This window comes from Triturus cristatus, chromosome 7 (assembly GCF_964204655.1).
Source record: "Triturus cristatus chromosome 7, aTriCri1.1, whole genome shotgun sequence".
Lineage (NCBI taxonomy): Eukaryota > Metazoa > Chordata > Amphibia > Caudata > Salamandridae > Triturus > Triturus cristatus.
Genome location: NC_140590.1, coordinates 716,585,467 through 716,604,706, shown reverse-complemented (window position 1 = coordinate 716,604,706; position 19,240 = coordinate 716,585,467). Strand labels below are relative to the sequence as shown.

General features: G+C 50.0%; 1 protein-coding gene across 4 annotated transcripts in view; it reads right to left on the bottom strand.

Moving 5' to 3' along the window:
* The window catches only part of AATK (apoptosis associated tyrosine kinase), a 391,342-nt gene that overhangs the window by 134,100 nt on the left and 238,002 nt on the right, over positions 1 to 19,240 (bottom strand). For 3 of the 4 annotated variants that reach the window (XM_085617405.1, XM_085617404.1, XM_085617407.1), the window contains one exon: positions 8,064 to 8,197. The exons of the other annotated variant lie outside the window; for it this stretch is intronic. In XM_085617405.1, coding sequence (XP_085473531.1) covers positions 8,064 to 8,197 — 134 coding nt within the window. The remainder of the gene's footprint in view (positions 1 to 8,063; positions 8,198 to 19,240) is intronic. 4 annotated transcript variants of the gene reach the window in all.

Genomic DNA, 19,240 nt, shown 5'->3' with positions numbered 1-19,240 from the left:
TATCTAATGAATAATCTAATGTACTAAAGTGAAACACATCCACTTCTTCGAGGAATATATTTGTTTTAATGTTTTAACGAGTTTTTATCATAGTTTTACAAGATAAATGTGGAACAATTTACATACAAAATATTTTGAGGGTTCGGTTAGTGCTATGGCTCTTAGAGTCAAGCTAACTCCTAGCTTAGCTGCCCTCAGTTAATTTGCTGACTTGCACATCCCTAGCCATGCTTATAAGCCTACGCCCCGCCCCCTCTTCAGCAGCTTCTACTGCTCCATCTTCTCCTCAGCATTTTATTCCATTCCATGTAATTATTGCTCGAGGACGCCCTTCCTAATTCATTTGCAAAACTTTCGTTTTCAATGCACATTTTGCAACAATGGCAGGAGTATTTGGAGACACTCCTGAATAAAAGCCACCTCCAAGAGAAGGTACCTCGCTATATCCCAGAATCACTTTCACCCCATAGGCTAACATGGGCATTTGTTTCGCCCACAGACTATCGACAATAGACAAACGCGACCATTGTTTAATGACAGATAACCGCGGGCGTTCTTCCACTTTATCGAATAACAGAGGCCTTGTTTCACCCTCCCGACTTACTGGGCGCTGTGATAACTCATTGAATGCAGGCTGTATCCATTCACAGGCCAACAACAGTTTAAAAAAATATATATTTTATTATTTGCGGTTTTATAAAGGATGGACTAGGCCAGGAAAGGGTAGCAGGGTGCTGTACAGTACTGACGGCAAGGAGTACAGAGAGAAAAACATTCTCATCGCAGACAGATGAAGAAGCAAAGTGCATTTTGTCAGAAAAGGTACAACTGATTTGGACATGCATATATACCCACCAAAAACAGCTCTGAAGTTCAAGGTTATTCACGAGGCTGTGCAACAGGTATTTTAGATTCGGAGCTTTAAAGGGAGCCCAAACGGGAGCGGTTTGAAGGCCTTTTCATGCCCAAGTGATTGATTTGGGAGGGATCCTGCAGTCAGCGCTTGGATAGGGGATGGGATAAAGCCAGGCGTGTCTGTGATTGATGACAAGGCAGCATTTTGAGATGATTCCTGAGAAGGTTCCGGTGTGTGTGGCTTGGTTCCTGTACCCGTTGCCAAGTTAACTAGTCAAAGCACAAGCACCCAAAATATCAAATTTAGAAAACACCCTTCAAAATCAGACCGGAAAGAAGAACAAACTGTCAGTTTAAACAATGCCCCCGCTCATACAATTTTAATTCTTCTGCTGAAGGGTGATACTGAGATGGGGAGATATTGCAGCATTCTGACGCCTGTTCACTCGGATACCCGACCATCTTCTTTAAAGTCCGCTGCTCATTTAATGAATGCATGATATCCACCCGGACTCTTTCTCGTAGAGCCGCGCTCGTTCTTCCAGCTCAGATTCCAAGACTCCCACAGTGAAATACCAGAAACAGAACATACCGAGCCCGTGCAGCGTCTCTGCCTGTGGAAGGTCCTCGCCCAATAACACTCCTTCCAGTTCACCCTTCAAGACAGCGCATGGCCATCGGTGGTAGAAGCCATGATGCAGCCACCAATAGGAATCAGAGATCAATGCCCATAAAGAGTAATGACTGACCATCAATGATGGTCACAGTACACAGACCATTAAAAGTCACCACTGTGCCATGACCATCAATGTTATTGATATTCAATGGAGAGCGCAGTGTAGGGACCATCAGAAGGGGTCACAGTACAAAGACTCTCAAAAGTCATCACTATGCACGGACCATCAATGTTGATCACTAAATATTAACCCTCAAAACTGATCACAGGGCACTGACCCTCCAACATGATCACAATGTGCTATCAATAGTGGTCACTATGCACTGACCATCAATGGTGACTGCAGTGCATCAACCCTTAGAAGTGATCACAAAAGCTCCCTCCGACTGACAACCTCCATCTCGAACGATGCCTTGCCCCCCCCCCCCCCTATGGAACATATACACTTGCAGATCCAGCCCAACCCCAGAGCAACTCTACGCAGAACTCTCGCCTATAGACCTCCCGGACCCGGCTCCCCGTTCACCAACACCATCGCAGACTACATCACACCCCATGCCATACGTACCGCTTGGAGACCTGAATTTCCACCTTGACAACCTCAGCGACCCTCATCTCTATTGCCCTCCTAGAGAACCTCGCCAACATCGGACTGAAGCAACTCCTCACCACCCCACACATACGGCGGGACACACCCTTGACCCCATCTTCGCCAGAGAAAACAACATCTGCTACAGTCACACCACGCAACCTCTTTGGATGGACCACCACTGCGTCCACTTCTCCTTTTCAAAACCCACTGCACACAAGCCAATGCCACGCCTCCCACGCAGAAACTGGAGCAAGATCATCGAAGAGCACTTCACCTCTGCCCTCAGCCGCACCCCTTCCCCACAACGACCGACGCCAACTCTGCAGCCAACGACCTCCACCAATGGATCGCTGACTGCACCAACACGCTCGCCCGCCCCTCCGGAACTCCAACAAATGACACAATTCGAAAGCCACCTGGTTCACCACAAACCTCCAAGAATCCAAACGCTTGTGCCGATGACTGGAGAAAGCATGGAGGAACAGCAAAACCCCGGAAGCAAGCACCACCTACAGGGCCGGAAGCAAGCACCACCTACAGGGCCGCAACACCGGCACAACCCCAACTCATCAGATCTACGAAGAGAAACTTCGTTCAGGACAGAATCCTCTCCAAATCCCACAACTCCAAGGAACTCTTCACCATCATACAAGAATTCACCATACCCCACAGCGGAACCGCCGATGTCCCTCCCTCCCAAGACCACTGCAACAAACTCAGCTCCTTCTTCCACCACAAGATCAGGACACTCTACGACAATTTTGACCAAGACCAAGGCACTGACCCAACACATCCCACCAGCAATGCTACCCAGATGACCCTCCTCACCCGGACACCACAAAAACTATGAGGAGCATTCACTCCGGAGCACCCACCGACCCCTGCCCACCTCACATATTCCACAGAGCCGCCTCCGCCATCACACCAAAACTACGACAGACAATCAACTGCACCCTCGAAACAGGCACGTTCTCAGATGACTCGAAACATACTGAAGTTAAACCCCTCCTCAAGAAGCCCTCCGCAGACCAGATGGACCTCAAGAACTACAGGCCCATCTCTCTACTGTCCTTCGCTGCCAAAGTCACCAAGAAAACCGTCAACACCCAGCTAACGCACTTCATAGAAACCAACAACATCCTCAACTCATCTTAATCCGGATTCAGCAGCAACCACAGCATTGAGACCGCCCTCCTAGCTGCCACAGATGACATCTGCGCACTCCTCGATCAAGGCCACACTGCAGCCCTCATCCTACTAGACCTCTCGGCAGCCTTCGACACCATCTCCCACCGCATACTAGCCGCCAGACTCCATGACGCCGGCATACAGGGAACTGCCTTAGATTGGATCCGCTCTTTTCTCTCCGGCAGAACACAAAGAATAAGACTGCCGCCCTTCCTCTCCGAACCCACAGAAATCAGATGCGGAGTACAACAAAGATCCTCCCTCAGCCCCACGCTCTTCAATATCTACACAGCCCCTCTCACAATGATTGTCAGAAAACTTGGACTCAGCATAGTATCCTACACAGACAACACCCAGCTCATCCTCTCCCACACCAAGGAACACAATATCACCAGACACAGTTTCCAGGAAGGAATGAAGGACGTTGCATCCTGGTTGAGCAACAGTTGCCTGAAGCTCAACCCAGAGAAAACGGAAGTCCTCATCCTTGGATCCACCCCACCGTGTGAGACGACACCTGGTGGTACCAAGCCCTCAGAAACTCCCCCACCCCCACAGACCACGCCCGCAACCTCAGCATCATACTCAGCTCCACTCTCACCATGAACTGACAGATCAACGCCGTATCCTCCACATGCTTCGCAACCCCTGCACACTCCGCAAGAACTTCAAATGGATCCCCCCAAATCCAGAAATACCATTACCCATGCACTCATCACCAGCAGGCTGGACTACAGAAACGCTCTCTACTCCAGAATCAGCAAATCTCTCCTTCACAAACTACAGACCGTCCAGAATGCCGCAGCCAGAATCGTCCTCAGCATCCCACGACACGACCCCATCACCCAGCACCTCCGAGACCTCCACTGACTCCCCGTTGTAAAAAGAGTGACCTTCAAGCTTCTCACACACGCTTACAAGGCCCTCCACAATACCAGATCTCAATACCGCAACAAAAGAATCCCATTCCACGCCCCCATGAGAAACCTCAGTTCTGCCGAACTTGCCCTGGCCGAAATCCCCTGCATCCGCAGAGCCAGAGCGGGAGGCAGATCCTTCTCCTACATCGCGGCCAAGACCTGTAACAAACTCCCCCTCAGCATCAGACAAAGCCCAAATGGCAAACCTTCAGAAAGCACCTAAAGACCTGGCTCTTTAAGATGACCTCGGAGCTGCCCGAAGCGACTCCCTTAAGCGATTTGAGACCTTCACAGGTTAGTGCGCTCTACAAATCCCTGTATGATTGATTGACTGATGAATGATGAACTCCATGTAGGGAAAAACCAATGTAACGAACACCAGTTTGTTAACATGCGCACTTCCAAAATATTCCTTTTACCTGTGGAGTCCACCAGAGTTCTTTCTTGTCCCCGTCACCTTCAGCCCTTTGGAACACTCCTCACTAAAAACAGCATTACATTTTTCCAATATGCCAAAGACACCTATATTTAAAAGCGGTTAAAGCTTCAGACATCCATCAGTTCAAATACTGCCTGCACCTCATTCAGACCTGGATGTCCAACACCAGCCCAAAGGATATCTCTCCAAACCAGAATTAGACTATTCAACAAGAACAAGAAACCAGTAGTCCAGACCTGCCTTAACCACATGAAGCTCAACTTTCACCCAATTCCTAGTTGCTCGGATTGACCATGGACGCCAATCTCATCCTCAAGCCCAGAAAACCAAGTGAGCCTGTTATGTGCTCTCACTCTGGTAAAGAAAGTGAAACTATTCCCCCAGGTCTGCAGATGAAGCCCTGGTACTGTTGTATCTGGATGCTGGCAATGCCCTGGAGCGGGCGTGGAAACACAAGAGTGACTACCGCCCGATCAGATTGGGGCAGGGCTGTGCGGTCACTGAAAGCAACCTCCGTTAGATGATGTGCGACCCCCCACACCATCCCGTCCATCGGAGAGCTATGTAGATGTCGAACTGTATAACTTTGACAAATGAGTTCGGACTGAGAGCTTTGGCTGAAGAGTTCATTTGTATTTAAAGCTGTGTCCTTGTTGTGAATACACGCAGACCAAAGAACCAGTTAGAAAGTAATCGTAGTACTTAAGAATAGTGATTATTCCTGAAGTTACTCGTCATACTTTGTTTATGTTAATAAAGTTTTGCTTCTTATAAAAAAAATACTTCTCTGCATTTGAAGTATTATCTGTGCTAGCTGGTCTAGCCATTCTACTTCACAGCAACCTAAAAAAGTAAGCTTTTACTATTCAGTCTCCCTGCCCCCTGAAGGCCAAAGTTAGTAATTCTGGTTACTGGGGCTCCTAGAACAACAGTAACACTTAATACGAGGATTGAATTGTCGCCCTAAACTTGCCCAGGCACTAGAACTCGCCTAGCATAGTGCACACCTTGTAAATGGTGATCACAGTGCACAGACCACCAATGCTGGTCAGAGTATACAGACTGTTAATAGCGATTCCAGCAGACCGACCATTAATTGTAACTGAAGTGCACGGACCTTTGTTGATGATCACTGTGCACACGCAATAAGCGAGTGGTAGTAGCAGGTAATTTGAATACCCTTACTCATAGAAGCCAAACATAGCATGAAATGCAGTTTTTGGTTGGGGTGGGTGCTATAAATATGGCTGAGTGTATAGATGGTTGGTGAGTGAGACTAGATGAATGACTATCAACACAAAAGCAAATTATATATTTACAGAATGGAGGTTGTAAGGACAGGGTAGATTAGAAAGTGGGAGAGGTAATTCAGTCCTCAGGTATTTCCTCAATAGTAATAGTAGTTTATAGGGTTGGCTTGAATGGTGGACAAGAGATGATGGTCAGCAGATCAGTGAGAGGGAAACAAAGGAACACCAGTCACCAATGGTGATCACAGTGCACCACACCTCAAAAGACCTTCACAGTGCATTGACTGCTAAATATATGCACTGGTATAATCACCATCAATGGTGACCACAGTACATTGGTCATCAACAGTAATCACATAACAGCAATTTTGAGAACACGGACATAGGATTGGGCTTTGACATAGTGGACTCGGAATTTAAAGAGACATGAAGTTTAAATATGAAGGAAATCATGAGAAATCCCCAAAAAATAAAAGCAAACATTTACAATTCATGAACTGCTCTTTATCTTTGTTCCCTAGGTCTCCTGTGCTACATATGTCATACTCCGTCTATGCTTTAAAACACCTATGCCCCTATCTCCTGTCCTCCACATTTTTTACTCCCACTGTAGAAAGTTTGGATCCTTCTGCATGGTTACCCCCACTTTTTTCCTGGTGTTATGCTTTTTCTGAGTAGTCTGACTGGGATCCTGCTAATCAGGACCCCAGTCTCTTGGCTTTCGCCCCTAAATTGGATGGTGAGTACTTCGGTACCTCCTAGACTGGCTACTGGTGTACCCTTGTAAGTCCCATGTATATGGTACTGAGGTACCCAGGGCATAGGTACACCAGGGGTCTCCCATGGGCTGATGCACGTATTATGCCATCCATGAGAGACCACTCAAACTGTGCCTACAGGCTTGATATTTCAGCCTGTGTAAGCTGGTGCTAGCACCACTTACGACAGATATAAGTTTCCTTATATCTGAGGTCAATGCACTTAAAACCTATCTGTTCCACCCTTCAAAGTCCTGAGCTGCTCTGATGCATGGGGTGTTATGTATAATGCACTATTTCAAGTGCTTAAAGTAAGTGCTTAAAGTAAGCTTCGCAGCACTGTACGCTTGAGGCTTCCTAGGTTATAACCAGGGCCACGGGAATAATGTGGCTGCCGCATTTTCTGTGTATTAATGTATTTAGTGGAGTTCCTGTATGTTCCATCATATGCTGCATAATATGCAGAGGTCAACAAGAGTTACTAACAGAAACACGGCACTCCTGGTGCAGTGCACAGGTAAACACTTTGCAGTATGCAGCTGCTTTCCTCTCTCTTAGTGGTCCATCTATTTATGTGTGAAAATGTACTAAATAGGGAACGCTCTTGCTCTAACACTTGACAGACTGGGAAGGACTTCTGTCTTCATCATGAAAGATCTCCTCGCTGGTTAAATGTACATCTTTATACGTGTAAAATCATGTTACACCGGAGACACGTCATCCGGTGCTTCAAGAAGGTGCTCGGAGTGCAGGGAGGTCCCAAACATTGGACTTCTCTTTTAAAGGTCTGACGCCTTGATGCGAGAGCGCCTTCTAGGAAGACGCTGACATTGTACCTAGTAAGGTACAACACTGTGCTATTGGCCTCTTAATAGAAAGTGGTGCTTCTAAAGCCCAAGTGTGAACACAGACTAAACCCCAAACTGAAACAATCTAAAGGAAAACTGGGACACGAGGAATAAAAGAGGCTCCCCTTTTATTTCTGGAAGTGTGCATGTGTAGGTTTGTTTTCAGAAAACACTATTTTACTCTTGTGGTCAGAAGCCATGGTTGTGCTTCGAGGTAAGACAAAAATATTCCTTGTTGATTAATAACATTTAAATAGGACCTGGGAATGTGCATACCTCTCTTTTCTAAAAAGCTGTTGCATTCTCCATACTATTCGGAATCTTTTTTTCTATCTACAGGTGTTAAAATGGCAAAATAGTGAGAAAAAAACAATGACAAACAAGGTGGCACATCATTTGCCATCTCTTGACGTATAATGTAGCCAACCTACTGCACAGTTTGCCCCTTCCCTGCCGCATTATTCCAGTGGCTCTGCCTATAATCCCACTCAAGGGTACCTGCCAGGGAGGGGGTGATTATCCACGGGTCTGGCTTACCTTGAATCCGCCGTCGCCCTTCTTGCAGCACAGGCAGGCCAACATGAGGAAGATAAAGGTGAAGAGGCCAGAGAAGGAAACCGCCACCACGGCCAAGGAGGAGGACCAAGAGAGCTCACTCAGAGGGGCGCCATCTGCAGGGCAGAGAGAGAAGAGCAGCCGGGGTAAGAGACAGGAGGCATGACGGGAAGGGAAGCAGAGGACAGAGAGAGGCAGGAGGCAGGAATGGACAGCTCTGCAAAGCCCCAGGAGAGGAACCCCGCTCTCATTTGCTGAGGGTGTGGAGCTGTGACCCCGCGCCCTGGATGGGCACTGACGTAGTGTCAGGCTCCTGAATCTGCACATTACACACCTGTTACTTGAAAGAGCGACTGAAAGTCCCTGGTGCAGTGCGCCTAAGCAAGTATCACAATGTGCCTTGTGCCCACTCAACCCTCCCCCCCCCCCCCACATATTCTCCACACCTTCTTGTTGCCCTTGGGTGCTATCACGCCAACTCTGTGCTTCTGTTAAGGTACAAATTAAATAAACTCAGTCCCTGGCAATTAAAGGCTGTGTGCAGCGTCGCCATGATCGCTGTTGAGTTCTTAGCGCCAGCAAGCAGTTTCCAACGAGCGTCGGTGCAAGGATCACAACATTATTTTATTTTTTTTAAACACACAGATTTTCTGACTTTTTGAACCCCGCATACATGAAACAAATTATTTCCGGGGCCATGAGCTTGCTGTGCCAGCCATAATAGGCAGAAGAAACCGTAGGATCTGCTTCACTGGAAACAGAGCAAAAAGGAAGGCCACTATTTTTATAAAATTATTCTTTTCCTCGGACGGTGAGCAGTCTGGGACTATCCAGCCGAAACCAATTTTTTCAAGATGCCCAGCATAACGAACGGCACACCAGCTTTCTGAACTGACACTAAACAAACTGACAAAGGACGGCGACTTTGGTGAACGCGTGTTTGAGTACAGTTGACGAAACACCTATCGGAAGCTGTTGGGCCATGAACATGAAACGCAGTTCAGTTCTGCTGTGTTACAGCTCGTTTCCCGCGGTGTGATTGATTGGCCGTCACGGGGTGAGCCAAGGTGAGAGAGGGGGGCTGGCCCCTTATCTTTGAAGGCCGGGTTGTGCCTCAGCGACGGGCAGTGGGTTCCGCAGGCGAGCACTGCTGGTCTGGAGGACTGGGCACTGCTCAGTCCATGGGAAATGGGCGGTAAACATTACAGAGGCCTCGTACCTTCCCTGGAAGGAAGCGCATTACTAACAAAAAACATCCAGACTACCGCGTGTGCCAAAACGAGAACTTAACGCGCGCTGAGTCCCAGCAGCCACGGTCGGTCTGCGGAAGTCATATTTGCATGTCACGCCATCACCGCGCGCTGTTTACATACAAGTCAGAAAATATCAACAGAATTCACACAGAATATACTGCAGGAACTTCCAGCAGGGGGTCACCAGTTCAAACTCGAGCCTGATGAAAGTTCAGCATCACGGGGACAGTAACCTGGACTGGCCTTTCTGGAGCTAGAGACACCATCCAGTCCACAGGATCACCAGCCCAGCCCATAAACTAACCAGCATTGGCAAAGGCAAAAAGTCTCCCGTTTTGGACCTATAGACATTACTAATGTTTTTTGCCAATGCTCTGCATCATCAGCAAAAATAAGATTTTTGCCACTGCTGTGCAGCATCAGCAATAAATGAATAAAACTAAAAGGAGCACAATTACACGTAAGAGTGTGCATCCGTCATGATTAGGGCTCCTGGTTTTATGGTATTTATGTTTTTTAACATTTCCATCTGTATTTATCCATATTTATTATTGGGCCATTTTATCTGTATCTATCCATATTTATTTAGAGTTTTGCAGATAAATGAATTTGTAAAACTGTACATTTCCATATTTATTTAACTGATAGACACACAGTCGTACTTTGAGGTCTGTTTTGTCGTAGCTATTTAAGCTGCCAAATATTATATAACAATACATCTACTGGTAAATATTAGCATTATACCACAAATGTATGTTGATATATGCTGTTATTTAAAGACATGTCATCCTGTTTTTTTTTAACTTCCTATGCTGTCCTTCTGCTCAGCTATTGGGCTATAATTTGAAAGACAGCACGGAGAGTCACTTAAAAGAAGCCCAATTTTCTGTATTTATCCAATTTTAAAAATAAACACAGACAGAAAACACTTTGCTTTCTGTCTGTATTTATCTGTAAAAATCTGGAAAATTGAAAACCAGGAGCCTTAGTCAAGATGGTATGGCAACCCAGCTTGATGACGTATGTACGCATGAGTGATACCCCTGCTAACAATACCTTCTCCCTCTAACTCCCTTAAACTGTTAAACACCTGATGGTCTCTGCCCTCCAAACAGCCTTGGGTCTCTTTATGCCATACATATCTCTCTGCAGCTATGGGGTCACAGCGAAGTGTAAGTCATGGGAGAGGATGAGGAGTTTTCACTGTTGTACCCGTGGAACTCCCATGGTGAGGGGACCCGTGTGTTAAAAAGCATTGACAGGTACAGCCATGACGGCGGTTCCTGACAGTGGTTTTGAAATGAACGCCAGCTAGACGGTAATTTCTAAATTTGGCGGATGGAGTACCCTCGGCCTGGCGAAGGGTAAGTCCTCCGCCAGGCCGATGGAGAATACTACGTCCGCCTTACTGGGATTCAGAACCGTAACCATGCAGGTCACACAGAATCGGTAGAAGTAGTGTTGTTGTTGCCTATGCAGAACAAGTAAAGCACTAAAATAGAATGAATGTTGATACGATTTACTATTCTTTTACTAAGAGCTTGAATGGTGCTTTAGCCGTCTGACAACTTGCCACCAGTGGTGTTGACTAAAATAGTTAGTAACCAGCTAGTCAACATATATAAGCACAGTTAACAGAAGCACACCAATATGTATTCATAATAGACAAGGTCATCTGCATGTACATCATTATGCAGATAAAGCAAGTTTTCATAGTCTTCTTTGGAACCGGGAGTGTCTGGCTGAAGGGGTGCACCCAGCCAGGCAGAACTAACGCTCCCGTCAAGGGCAGGTGATTACACTTGCTGTATAGCCCGTGCTCACCCTTGGTTAGCTAGGAAGTAAAGCTTACTACAGAGGCAATGTGTAAAGCAAAGGCATGCGATAAATATACTGAGCGTCACAAATGAGACTTCACACAGGATGTTTGTAAAAACTTAGTACTAGGCCACTTGTATTGTTATGATATAAATAGTATGCACAATGTGGACAATTCCTAATCTTAACCCCTCCCAATTGAGAGAGAGCACCCTTATGCGGTGCACAATATCAAAATTATGTACATACACGAAAAAATAACACTTTTTACCAGAACCGAGGGCCTGAGCTATCAGGTATTAGCCAGCCCGTACAGAATGCACTTGCACACCCTGCACCCTAAAGCAGTGCCACTGGTACCCAGCAAGTCAATGTTCACATTCTGCAGACTCCGTAGCCCCAGCCTCCCTCCATCCCCTGGTTCACCCCGATTGTCCTATACCCCCCAGGATCGAAGTTAATGAACCCCGCCCCCATCCCCGAACACTGGGTTGCATGCCCCCAAATTCACAATTACTCTGGATCCTCAGGAAGCAGGTGGGAATATGTGGCAGTTTTAATTAGGAGGTAGACATAAACAAGGGAGAGTTTAGAAGCCACTCGGGAAGTTCACCCACAAGTCTCAAAACACAAAGGAGTCAAGCAGTCTCTTGACCTGGTTCCGAACTGTCTCGGAAATGTTCTTTCAACCCAGTCAATTTCTCTTGCTACTAATTGAGGCCAAGGTGTCTTCAGGAGGGGTCAGATGTGGAGAGGGCAGTTGATCTGCCGTGATTAAAGTAAAACAAAGGAAACAATTGATGAATGGGGAGTAACACAGGGGAGCCTCTCGATAGGATGAGGTGCCCCGATCGGTACAAGATGATTCAGGGCGTGCCCAGGAAATCGGGGGCACAGCACATGCTGCACGCTGGTATGAGTCGCATTAGGCACTTAAGATTTCAACCAGGATGATTTGCAAATTCTGCACCTCCCTGGAAAAGAGGTACAATGACCGGTGCATGTTAAGATTAGTTACACCAGGCAATTAAGGTCACACACAGCGAAGAGATGCACTTCTCCTAGGGATAAAGAATGTCTGCACATGAGGAACAAATCCTGACACTCACAGAATGCATAAGGATTGGCCAAATAATTATTGGCTCTCAAGTAACCCGACTTATTTTACTTTGTATAGGAAACAATGTTTAAGGGTCTTTCTCACTTGGTAACACTGTTCAGAAGCTGTCAGTGGCAAACTGGCCAGCTAGGAATGGAGGAGATTCCCAACACACTAGTACAGAGGAGGGCCCCTGAAAAAACAGTTTGAGGAGAGGCAAACCAGCGGAAGAAGACTGCAAAAAAACCAACAAAATATGCCTACTCCACTAGTTGGATGTCGGCATACCGCATAAGTTTGACACAATGAAATATTCGAGCTAAAAAACATTCATAGTATCTATGTATTACACACTTGTCTTTGTTCTCTTTTTTTCATGTGGAACTTTCGGTGGCTATCCTTTGGTCTATATTAAATGATATAACTTAAGTTTCTGTTCATATACACAGTTTATCAAGAAAGATATATGCCCTTTATAACGCAAAAAACGGATCAATGTATAGCGAAAAAAGAGAAAAAAGACTTTTTTTATTTTTTTAAATTATTTTTATTGCAGGAATCAGTAAATTGTTACATGATTGGCCAACATTATATCTCAAACCAAAGCATTGAAACACAGCCCTCCATCCCCCTCCGGGTGTTGCTTACACAGCCATTCAGCCCACAACCCTGGGGTCGGGCGGCGAAATTCAATGGGGGCTCCGGAGGATGTCGAGGTTGGCCCGGAAGATCCATTGTCCTTCATCTGCTTTTCTAAACAAGCCTATAACTCCAAAAGAACCCCCCACCCTCCAAACACCCCAATCCCAGGAAAACCCCTCCCCCCCCCCGCCATCAGCGCGCGGTATCAACCGCAACCGGATCTTCTAGAGGACCCATAAGGAAAACCAATAAAGCTGAGAAGTGCAACCATCTAATGGGACTCGGGGCGCGCCGCTTCCTCACGTTCGGCGTCGCCGGGGGCGCAATAATCCCTAAGGGCCTGCACTAGCATCTCCCACTCCAGCGCTGTCTCCTCGGCCTTCTCGTTACGCTGCCTCCAAGCTAGCTGGTATCTAAGCGTGCTCTCCCCTGCTGCCCACTTCAAAAATTCGCTGTGCCACCGGCTCCCTGTCGGGCCGGCCCGTGCCTTCCAGTTCCTGGTCACCTCCCGCTTAGCAAGGAGCAGCCCCAAATCAATGAATTTACTAGATATTTTATTCTTGGGGGTATGAGGGAACCAGTGCAGGAGACCCACCGCCGCATCCAACGAAAGGGATCGCCCTGTCGTCTCCTCCAGGGTCTTCCCCACTTCCTCCCAATAGGCCGACAGTCCCGGGCAGGCCCACAGCATGTGGAGAAGGTCCGCCTCCTGGGCCGGGCACCTGGGGCACTCCGCCGATGCCGTAGCAAAATATCGCCTGATTTTCACCGGGGTCAAATATGCTCTATGGAGCACATAATAATGGACTAATTGAAAGCGGGCGTGGCGTGTGCCCTTCCAGGCTCGCCGCACCAACTGAGCCCAGGTCGTCTCTGGGATCTCCCTGCCAATGTCCTCCTCCCATCGGTTTCTCAGGGTGGTGAGGGGAGCCAGCCCCTCGTTGAGCAGTCTACCATAAAGGCAAGTGACCGCCCTTACCGTGCCCGCGGACATCATCACGTATTGGCACACCTGGGATAAAGGGGGTTCCGCCTGCCCGGACCGCCAGTGCGCCTGGATCGCTCGAACAAGGGCCGAGTGCAGCAAAAAGTCGCCGCGGGGAATCCCGAAGCGATCAATGAGCTCCTGGAATGGCAGGATCGTCCCGTCCTCATATAGATCACCGATGAGCTGCAGACCTGCGTCCTCCCAGGTCGCCAAGCGCGACCAATCACCCCCATGGGGCAAAGCCGTTAGCATCCCCAGCGGTATTTCGGGTGCATACGGTGTACGCTGGTGTCCCCGGGCGTGAGCTCGGTTCCAGCACAGGCGAACGGTCCGCTCCTCCATTGACAAGTCCTGCAAGGCCAATCGTTGCCTCATCACTATGAAGGAGAGAACATGCCTGGCCATACCCGTACCCCTCCTATCCTCGGGGCCCCGGAACTCCCGAGCGATCTCCTGGGTGAAGGTCTGGAGCTGCGCCGCTAAGTAATACTTTTCGAAGTCCGGCACCGCGAGCCCACCCTCCTCCTTCGGCCTCATCAGGGTCTTGAGGGCCACCCGCCGGCGGCCCGAGCCCCAAAGGAATCCGACTATCAGTGACCGTAATAGTCGAAACGTGGTCGGTGGGATCCAGATCGGTAGTGTCCGGAAATAATATAACATCCGGGGGAGCGCCACCATTTTAAGCAGAGCAATCCGCCCTGCCACCGAGAGCGGCAGCGTGGCCCAAAAGCCCATACTGCCTCGAAGTGCCCGGATGCCCCGGGCAATGTTCCCATCGAGGAGGCCAGAGGGTTCATGATAAACATACACCCCTAGATATTTGAAGCAGTCGGGTTCCCATCTAATCTCCCTACTTAAAGCAGGTGTAGGGGTGCCCCTGCGAATCGGGAAAAGACAAGTCTTAGTCCAATTCACTCGGAGGCCCGAGACCTCCCCAAACTCCGTGAGCGCCGTCGCAGCTCCCTGTAGGGCAGCAAGCGGGTCTTCTAGGAAGAGCAACAGGTCGTCCGCGTATAGTGAGACGTAGTGCGGGCCCGACAGGGTCCATAGGCCCGCGTAAGGGGCCCCCGACCGGAGATGCAACGCAAGAGGCTCCACCGCCAGCGCAAAGAGCAGTGGGGACAGCGAGCAGCCCTGCCTCGTGCCCCGTTCCACCGGGTATCGTGAGGAAATCAGCGGTCCCGCCCGGACCCTGGCCGACGCCGAGGCGTACAGCACCCTGGTCCATCTGACGAAACCCTCCCCGAGGCCGAACCTCCGCAACACAGTGCAAAGGTAGTCCCATTCCAGGCTATCAAAAGCCTTCTCTAAGTCCACTGATAGGACAACCGGGCACGGGGCGTCTACAAGCGGTTCCCCAAGCAGGCGGCACAACCTGCGAATGTTCATGGTCGTGTTACGCCTGGGGATAAAGCCAGCCTGGTCCTCATGCACCAAGGAACTCATGTGCCCAAGCAGCCTCGTGGCTAAGATGCTGCTCAGTATTTTATAATCCACCGTCAGCATCGATAAGGGACGGTAGGACCCCGGATCGGATGAGTCCCTGCCGGGCTTGAGGAGCGGGACCACCAAGGCCTCACACATCGAGCCTGGAAGACGCCCCAGCCTCCTCGCCTCTTTATATACCACCAACAGCCTAGGGGCTAGGAGGTCGGCATAGGCCGCGTAGAACTCTACAGGAAGCCCGTCCAGGCCCGGGGTCTTATTTCTCGCCATCTTTTTAATGGCGCTACGGATCTCTCCCAGTTCTATGTCGGCCCCCAAGGTTTTCGCCACCTCCTGCTCCATTGGTCGAATCTCTAGGGGCCGTAAGTAATTATCTAGCAGGTCAGGGTCTCGGCCAGAGCGACTACGGTATAAGCACTCATAGTATTGCCGGTAGCAGCTCAAAATCGCAGGCTGAGTATACACCAGGGTTCCGTCCGCCCTACGCATGGACGTTGTCATTGAAGTCTGCCGCGTAGGGTTGGCCAGCCAAGCCAACAGCGCGCTCGACCTATCCCCCTCTGCGATGGACCGAACCGTATAGGCTTTATAGTCAAAACAGCGGAGCCGTTCGACCTCCGCCGCCACCGCCTCTCTCGCCTCCGCCGTGCGTACCTGTAAGTCTGGGCGCCCTGGGCGGCGCAATTCCAACTCGCGGAGTTTCCGATCCGCTGTCTCCAGGTCTGCGAGGATAACTCGCCGCACCCCGACCTGTTTAGAAATGCAGTACCCCCTCACCACCACCTTAAAAGCGTCCCACTCTAACGCTCTCGTGCTCGCGGTGCCCCCGTTGGACGCGAAGTACTCCGAGATCGTGTCACCCAGACCCGCCTTGAAGACACTGTCCTCAAGGGTCTCGGGACGCAATTTCCAGGTGGGCACTGCTGGTACCCCGGGAAACCAGCGAAGGTCCAACAAGAGGGGGTTATGATCAGAAATGGTTCTGGTCAAATATTCAGACCGGACCGCCGCCGAAACCAATTCGGGCGAGCCAAGAAATCCGTCCAGTCGAACGTGCAATTCATGGAGGCTCGAGAAGTAGGAGTAGTCCCTAGTTGTGGGGTGTTGCGCCCTCCAAATGTCCGTTAGACCCCAGTGAGTCTGCCAGTCCCGACGGTCCCTAGCCAAACGACGAACCGGAGAGTCAGGGAGGGGTGGGTGCGAGCGGTCATTGTCTACATCCACTACAGAATTGAAGTCTCCACCCAGCAGGATGGGCCCGGAGAGGCAGTGGGCCAGCGAGCCCGATAACCTGGAAAAGAAGGCAGTCTGGTCGACATTAGGAGCATACACACAGCAAACGTTTAGGTCTCTCCCTCCCAAAGTCCCCGAAATGGCCACATAGCGCCCCTCTGGATCTATCACTGTGTTCGTGACTTGGAAGGGGACCCCAGCCCTAACCCAAATCAGCGCCCCTCTGGCATACGCGGAGTACGAGGTGCAAAAGACCTGCCCTCTCCATCTACGCTGTAGCGCCGCCCCTTCCGCCTTGTTCAGATGGGTTTCCTGTAGCAGCGCCATTTGTATCCCCCTACGCACTAAGTAAGCGTGGACCTTGTGACGCCTGGACATTGTATGAAGCCCCCGTACGTTCCAAGTAACACATTTCAGATTGGCAACCTCAGCCATTGTCCCATATCAGTCTCGCAAAGTCTCCCCAGCTGGGTCCCAACCATGCAAGGACATCTATCCTCACAGCACTGATGGCGGCCATTTTCCCCAACCAAAACTGAACAAACCAAAAATTAATCAACTCCCCATCCACCCTCCCCAGAACAGGACCCAAATAGCACCATCTAGTTCCCATCCAAACCATACCCGCTAACAACCCACTACACCCTACTAATCCTGCAGTCGCCACCACAGGAAGGCCTTAAGGGCCAGGTGCGGGCTGGACGGAGGCAATGGGCCCTCGTCGCCCAGGCCACCAGGACTAGAGCAAGCCCAAAACAATATCACGAAAATAACCCCCCAGGGGGCCAGTCCAGGGCACCCCACCCATCCTACCCCGATAGACAGCAACTCTTACCGTCCCCCGCCATCCCCCCGCCGGGCCCCCACCCAAACTGAAGAAGCACACCCTGCTACCCCTGTCCATCTAGTATGTCCTCCACCGATTGTGGTGTGATCTCCGGCATATGACCACTGTCCGGCACAGATCCCTCGGAGTCCGTTGAACCCCCTCGTCACCCGGGACCCCTTCCTCCACAGTGGTATCGTCCCGCGACCCAGACAGCGCCGTCAGCACCTCCAGCACTCCCCTCCGCTCCGTCGATGTCTCCACAGTTGAGGGACCCCCCGATCGGCCCCCACGACCTCGAGGCCTCCTGGATCTCCGCCTCTGTCCCGGCTCTGCCATCCGTCGAGGCGAGGAGCCGGGTCCACCTTTCCCCGATAACTCGCGGCTCCAAAGGGTTGCGCCTCCCATGGGAGTGGGTCAGCCAGGAGAAAGTAGCCAAGTGCGATGCGGGGAGTGGGGCCACCGTCGGGATCCCCAGTTGTCCCCGCGTGGGATCCGCTATGGCGAGGGCATCCGTTCATCCGAGTGTAATCCCCAGGGAAAGAGACCACTCTGACCGATGTCCAGCTTCAATCCCCACCGGGAGATTGCCGAGCAGGGGGCGCCCCGCCGTCAGCGACGGTCCTCCAGTCTATCGGATCCGGCCAAGGGGACAAAGAAGTCCGGGCGCCATGTTGGGTCACACTCCGCAGTTCCCTTAACTGCGATTTTCACCGGGTCACCGCTCTTGCCGATCGCGCCGGGGGCCCCGGCAGGCCTCCGTCGGGCTGGTCACCAAAATGCGGGGGTCGGGGTGCCCCGCAGCCGCCGATTTACAGGATAATCACGGGCTCAGTCCCGGAGCCGAGCTCTCAGGCGACCATCACCATCGGCGCCCAAGCCACGCCCCCCAAAAAAGAGAAAAAATACATGTGTGTAATAAATAGTTTCTATGAATGTTTTTTGGCTCAAGAATATTTAATTGTATCAAACTTATGAGGTGTATTGAGATTATACTAGTAGTGTTTAGTTTAGTTTTTTTGCATGGAGATTCTGAACAGGACAGTAGGACTGGGGTAGATACAACCATATGTCAGCTGAAGTACTGTGTCAAGCTCTGGGGAGCACATGTGGAAAAATGTACCTAGCACCAGATGCTTCCTGGAAGTATTGTTTCCAGTTCTAGGTGGCACATCCAATTCTGGCGGCCCTTTTTGGAGCTTGTGGTCCAGCTGTTCTGTCTAGATTCTGAGAATTGTGTTCAATTCGCAAGGCCTCATTCGGAATACTATTTCCAGATGTGGAAGCCACATGGAGAGTACTGTATCCAAATCAGAAGGCCTCAATCCAGAGTGTTGTACGAGGTTCTAAAGGCCAGATCTGGAGCACTGTGTCATCATGTATATATTCATTTAGGATTTTTATGGAGTGATGTGTATAACCTTTCACTTACTTCAGCGTACAAGATGAGGAATCAGCAAATGTTTATTCAAAAGAAAGAAGCAGTGAAAGAACAGAACATCTCTTATGTTTCTGGGGGTGGGGGGGGGGGGGGGTGATAAATCTTCCAGCAATATGCAGAGTGGAGATGCAGGAGCTCTAAGAATGGGTGAAAAAACAATAAAGCCTCGTTAACAAGTAAATGGTCTTTTAAAGGCCTGTGAAGTACTCGGGTGCGGCTGCAATAAGAGGGGCGCCAGACCAGCCAGCCCACAGCAGCTTAAAAACTGTCTGTGTGTGCGCCCGGGAAGCTGTCTCAGCCGGGCTGACACACACAAGGGGGGGGAGTTTAAAGCGACAGGTGCCAGATTCCACAAATTTGACCCACATTTCTCAGTGATTGGCCGGTCTCTGTCACTCTCAGAAGTGAGTACT